Raw genomic sequence first — 6772 nt, forward strand, 5'->3', positions numbered from 1 at the left:
TGATGACTATCTAATGATTTAAATTTAATGCAAAATAAGGTATATAAAATCTTATTAGAACACTTTTTAAAGTAAAACTAAGCTTAGATATTGACCATATCAAATTAAACTTTTAATTGCGTCGATTTTTTTTTTTTTTACATAGTATTAAATTAAATCTAGCATAATAAAAAGGTCATAAGTCCAACCTTCATCCAATCCACCCGTTAAAACTAATCTTGGGAACTTGATCATCAGAGAATAGAGAAAATAATATAAATCTAATAATCGATCATCTAGAATAATAAAACTAATAATTTTCATCGCAATGCGAATCTAAGGTCACACAACCGACATACAAGAATAACTTCCTACTAGCACATCTTTTACAGTAAGATGGACCATACTGCTATTATAGTAAGAGCAAAATAAAATCCAACCCACAATTTTGCCTTGAAAATCATGCTAACATTAAATTATTCAAACCTTCTAGATTACTACTATATAGTAATACTTATGTCTTATAATACTATATAAAATATGATATGACACAACTATTAAGGGAAGATGTAACATCGACTGGCTTTCTCTTTAAGGGCACTTAGGCTTGCCTCCATGGGTGGTCATATCTGTGTAACACCTACCACATTGTTCTTTGTTGCCATACGTGCCCGGTGGTACGCATTTGCATCTTGAACAACAAGTCGAGCAAGCCCTCACACATAGCCTCTTCCTCGAGTGCAATGAACACCTTTTCTCGCACAAGGGTACACAATCTGGACCACACACGATAAGAAAGAGTATGTTAAGACAAGAATGTATAAGCAATGATAAATCTATCTCCGAGAATAGATAAATGTTCCAATCCCGGGGGGCCATGTATTTAGATATGATGAGATTGATGATGTGACAAGCATATAAATGTATCCCAACGTGTTTCGAATTAGGTCTTCGCTCTAGATGTTTTATTAATGAGCCCTGAGGGAGACATTTATACAAGACCCACACCCCAATACTAGATCTACACAAATCTGTTCATTTCATAATGTTTGTGTACTACTAGTCTACTACCTTCAAGCTAATTAATTTGTGGTAAATGTTAAGAGATTAATTGGTAAAAAGCTAAACATTTAGTACTGTCTTAAAAGTATTGAATTGAATTGAATTAAATAGTAGAATACTACAGAAGAAATAATTATGTATATTAAAGATAGCCAACTGAATGACATAAAGGGATGATGACATTTCAGACATGACATAAGTGCAACATTAAGAGTTTAAGATGACTTCATATTTTACTTGGTATATAAGAGGGACTGACAGAAAAAAACAAATAAAAAGTTGTTCAATTTCGGTCACGTCTAAGATGGGATAATCATGATTAAACAAAAACATTAGTGCAAATTAAGCAAGTAGAAAATATGCAAGAGTAGTTAAGATGTGGGAGATAGAAAATAGTACCTTCTTTTTTAACTGGTGGTACACTGCCATAGTAAGGTGCAGGGGAAGGTGGCTTGACAAGTGGGGGAGTAGGAGCAACGACGGGTGCCTTTGGTGGGTAAGGAGCAACCACGGGTGCCTTTGGTGGGTATGGAGCAACCACGGGTGCCTTTGGCGGTGCAACAATGGGAGCCTTGGGTGGGTATGGAGCAACCACTGGTGTCTTAGGTGGTGCAACAATGGGTGTCTTAGGTGGTGCAACCACCGGTGCCTTTGGTGGTGCAACAATGGGTGCCTTAGGTGGTGCAATGACGGGTGCCTTAGGTGGGTATGGAGCAACCACTGGTGCCTTTGGTGGTGCAACGACGGGTGCCTTAGGTGGGTATGGAGCTACCACAGGTGCCTTTGGAGAAGGCGCTTTTGATGGGTATGGGGCAATCACCGTTACTGGTGGGGACGCCTTTGGGGCAGGAGCTGTTGTTGGTGCTGCTGAACCTGGTATTGGTGCAACATATACCGCATCCTAAAAACAAAACCAAACAAAGACACATACATAAATCATGCAGAATTCAAAGATTAATTAGTACAGTAGTCATAACATTCTTTTTTTTTTTTTTATTAACCAAGTAATTCTAACGTTTCTAATGTACTACGGAGTACAAAAGTTACTCCATCTTTAAAAACAAAGATGCGTCTATTTCGGCATGCCATTATATTATACGCCTGCTGTTGTTCCATTCTAAATTATCATTACAGAAAAATATAAGGAATCAATTACTTATGATTTCATTTCTAATTTCTGCTTACAAACTCACTTGTTAAAAAGTTGTTAACTTGTTACTCCGTATTAAAGCGATCTATGTAAGATAATGAATGTGAAATTAGTACAGATAATTGTAGATGTATTTTCACTAAAAAGGAAACTGATTACAGGTGAATCCATACTTGTACATTATCAAATCTAATGTCTTGATAGGTGGTACCAAAGAACTCGAATTAATTCCATTTCTGCATTACTAAAAAAATGTTACGCATCTTTCATCTAGCAACTACCAACACTTGAAATAGAAAAAAATTCCTTTCAAATTTCACAAATCTAGACGCCTTTTCATATTTAGACAACATAGATTAAACAATCAAACATTAATTATGGAGTAACATTTTATTTGCGTAAAAAACACTCCGTAGACCATAGTTATGTGTCGAAACACTGTATTTAAACACACTAAAAAAAACAGCTTGTGTGAGTGCAAAAGATATTCTGTATTAGTACCACCTCATTATAATTATTATAGTAAAATGTTAGAATCAAGAATACATGAAGCTAGTCACCACGCACAAGTCTTCTATTCTCTGTAGGAGTTCGATGCATAAATCAAGTACCATGTCTCATAATTTAAATCATAATCTAAGTCTAGTTATTACAGAGTACCATTTTACTAACTTGTGTCTTGTAAGGAAAATAATCATTGGAAACCCTCCTCTCAAGAAGAGAATTCTTAATGTATTTTCGATAAGGTAATTGAAAACACAAAGTAGTAATGTAATTTGAAATTGTAAAGTCATAGATACATTCATACAAAAGGAAACAAAACGGGTATATTGCACTCACAAGTTACTTCTTTTTTTTTTTTTTTTTTTTTTTTGATAACATGTGAAGTACCGATAATTACTTGATTATTTACCATCATTCTCTTTTTTTTTCAGCCTATTCTTACATTCGTGACAAAAGTACTTTAAAAAGTGGGCTTAAGTTTTACTGTATTGGATTAAATTAACTAAAGGCAATTAGTAATTGATAAATAATTAAGCCAAATGTCACCAATAGTTACATGTGTTACAGTATTTGGAGTGACACATCAAAGTTAGATGAAGCACTATCACCTTATATCAGGGAATGTTGCTCACGGACTAGTTTAATGAGCAATAAATAAAAAGTTATTGTGACGAGGTTTGGCTTGACGATGTTCCGACCTAAATCACCGACTTGGTTCTATCAAATTAATTCCCCAATTAACTCTACTTAATCAAAGCTTAAGCTTACATTTCTATAAGCAACTTTTAGTTTTGATTTACTTCTACCTACTATACAAGTAAATTGCCACAATAATTTGTACGAAGGAGTAGATCTAGCTTCTTTTTTTTTTTTTTGGACAGGAGATCTAACTTATTTTTGCACTACTACGATTTTTTTTTTTTTTTTAAATAATATACTTTGAATTTTACACCTGTCAGTACACATTTTATACCATTATAATATATATTTAGTGCCCCTAAACATACCTGATACTTCGTATAAGAAAAGGTTGATTGTAAACAGAATACAGAGTATATCAGACTATTCTACAAGTATCAAATAATCAAAATCTCACATAATTATGTTTTTCCGAGTTCATAAATCACAAAAGTAGTTACTCAATAATTGACTAAGGAATGTGTGAATGTGTTTTAACCACGGTGGTAAAAAAAGAGTGGAGGAAGAAGTGTACTCTATACGAAACAAACAAAAAGACAATAATCTAGGAGTTAGATTCTTGTAACTACATAAATACGCCAAAAAAAAAAGGCAAAAAATCCAACAAAAACATATCTATAAACCAAATCACATTTAGTTGATAATAATATCTAAGAAGCAAATTTGTCTTTACCAATACCCAAAATAACAGTCAAAACAAGATCATAACACAAACACGAAAAATCAAACGAACATACAAAAACTTCAAAAAAAAAAAATAAGGGAGAAAATGACATACTGTGGTAGCAAATACAAGGAGAGAGATGAGGAGGAAACAATAAGCATGGTTTGAAGTACCCATAATTTTAGCTAAAAAGAGAAAGAGTAACAGCAGAAGAAAACAAAGGCAACTCCAAAGGAGTTGGGAGAAAGTGAAGTTAAGAGTGTTATGTGTGTGGAGTGATGGATGAATCCAAGTGACAACACAAGGTATAAATAGAAGGAAGAGGTGGGAGGATATAAGGGATGACAGTAAATTGCAAGCTGTAAGTTTGTCAGACGTCTATAGTATACAAGTTACTAGTAATATCCCCACATTTTTAAAATGGAGTGAGCTACTACTCCTTCTGTTCCTTGTTGGTTGTTTCAAATTTTATTACGGAGTAAATAATTAGATTGATAAATGCTCTCTTTATTTTTAAAATTTTAATACATTTCTTCGTGTGTGGAGGTTTAGAAAGAATTGGAGAAAATAATAAAATATGGAAATAGTGAAGTAAGTAGAAGAATAAAAAATTGTAAAAAGTAAAAGTAGTTGAGAGAATTGGAAGAGAGAATATAAAATTAATAAAATATAATTTATGTTGGGTATACTAGATGAGAAAAAAATTAAATATTGTAAAAGCTTTTCAAATAATGAAATAGAGCAAGTAGGGGCAAGTGTTTAAAAACGGAGGGAGTAAAAAAAGACCCATAGCGATAATTTGGTAAAAAAAAATATTATCACAACCTTTTTATAACACTTTTTTTTGTGAAAAAACACCTTATAAAGATTTTCTTGAGACAACACACCTAAAATCATTTTTTTTATTTTTATTTTTATTTTTTTTGTTGTAAGGTAACAACTTAGGGCCTGTTTTGATTTACTAAACTGAGCTGAACTAAATTGATTAGAGCTGAATTGAGCTGAATAGAGCTGAAATGAATATTTTATGAAAGAATAAGAAAATTAGGAACTGAACTGAACTGATTGGAGCTGAACTGAACTGAAACTAAGCTGAAGAGAACATGCCCTTAGACCAGTTTCAGAGCATTGACCCCTTTTTTTTAGACGTTGACCCTCACGTGCTCAACCCCTCCCTCCACAAAAAAACACCAAAACCATAGCCTAGCTAACCTTAGTCGCCGACACCACCACCTAGCCGCCAGTAGAACCACCTCTCAGCTGCCGACACGGCGACACCACCACCCATAAACCTAGCCACCATTACCACCCACCCAAGTCTCCTTTAACCTGCCCACAAAAATCCTCACCCACATACAAAACCACCCATATCTCACCCCAAATCCACCCAAAAAAGTATACCCTCCCCTAAAAACCAATAGAGAGGAGAGAAGAGGGTAGGTAGTAATTTCTTCCCCCCCCCCCCCCCCTCCCCTTTTTGCCTTAGATTTATGGTAAATAAAAAATCTAAACAAAAGTAACAACAATAAATCAATTTTATTAGCTTTTAACAACTTACCTACCTCAACATTAGATTAATTGAGGTTATTCAATGAGCAATTCAATCAGCAAAGCAATGGAGTTTGCCTATTCAATCGACAAAACTTGAGGTTGCCAAGAAGAAAAGAGGAGTGAGAAACTCTAATTAGACGAAAAAAAGAAAGAAAAGGAGTTTTTTTTGGGTGGGTTTAAAGTGATTTGGGTAGGCAGTGATGGCGGCTAGGTTGATGGGTGGTGGTGTCGGTGGACGGCGGCTAAGAGGTGTATCTAGTGTTGGCTAGGTGGTGGTGTCGGTGGCTGGGGTTGCTAAGCTATGCTTTTAGTGGCTTTAAGGATTTACAATGTTGAACACTCACAAGTGAGTTTAAAATGAGTTCAACACTCCCCTTCCCTTGTGATTGTCCTTAGAATTTCAAAGCTAACTCGAAAGGCCAGATCAATAATCCTCTTGGGGGCTGGACATCCTTTCGAGGTATCCTTATCTAGTAGCTATTAAGCACCCAGTTTGGAAGAGACTCCCAATCTGAGCAACGAGGAGGAGGAAAGTTTGGTCCACAAACAAGCCCAAGGAGGTTCCATAGTAAAACAAATTGGTGATTTCGTGGGTAGGGCTGGTGTACAACGCTGAAAGAACCTTAATTCTCATATACTCTAATATTAATTTTATTTTATTTTTAAGGTAAGGAGAATTCACTTTTAAGTCGAGGAGAAATAAGAGATCTCACTTGATTGGGATGAGAATTGATCCCCTCTCACAGGGATGGAATGAGAGCCTCCAACCAGTAGGCCAACCTTAATTCTCCATATACTCTAATAATGGTACTAAAGAGAATATACATACTCTTATAAGTCTACAAGTAGTCTGTATAATACCTAATGGTACACAAATATACTTCTTTTGTTTTTTTTTTTTTTTTTTTTCAGTTGCAACAGTTTGACTATTACATTATTCATGTGTTCCATTTTGATTGCTTTGATGATTTATGGCTATGCAAAAATATAGTCATGTAGATTCGGCTTGATTTATAATATTTTTGTTTTTTTTTTTTGAAATATGATTTATACTATTTTAATATTAAATGAACTGTTTTTGGTAATAAAAGATATGATTGAAATCATACATCGACAAGAATGAAAAGATCAGAGAAATGTTACAATTACAAAGAGATAGAGGA

General features: G+C 34.4%; 1 protein-coding gene across 1 annotated transcript; it reads right to left on the reverse strand.

The window, feature by feature from the left end:
• Positions 1-321: 321 nt before the first annotated feature.
• Positions 322-4340, reverse strand: LOC145590780 (uncharacterized). The gene is made up of 3 exons (XM_081647179.1): positions 4173-4340; positions 1441-1942; positions 322-755 (listed from the first exon to the last, which is right to left on the reverse strand). The coding sequence occupies exons 1-3, from the start codon at positions 4233-4235 to the stop codon at positions 571-573; spliced, it is 750 nt and encodes a 249-aa protein (XP_081503305.1). The 5' UTR covers positions 4236-4340; the 3' UTR covers positions 322-570.
• Positions 4341-6772: the final 2432 nt, after the last annotated feature.

Source organism: Chenopodium album, chromosome 18 (assembly GCF_948465745.1).
Source record: "Chenopodium album chromosome 18, dcCheAlbu1.1, whole genome shotgun sequence".
Taxonomy (NCBI): domain Eukaryota; kingdom Viridiplantae; phylum Streptophyta; class Magnoliopsida; order Caryophyllales; family Amaranthaceae; genus Chenopodium; species Chenopodium album.

Bases quoted from the DNA above. Each gene is read 5' to 3' on its own strand.
- LOC145590780 (XM_081647179.1), bottom strand. From the start codon at position 4,235: ATGGGTACTTCAAACCATGCTTATTGTTTCCTCCTCATCTCTCTCCTT. The intron at 1,943-4,172 runs GTATGTCATTTT...TTTTGTTTTTAG, and splicing joins TCCTTGTATTTGCTACCACA to GATGCGGTATATGTTGCACC. The intron at 756-1,440 runs GTACTATTTTCT...TGTGTGGTCCAG, and splicing joins ACCACCAGTTAAAAAAGAAG to ATTGTGTACCCTTGTGCGAG.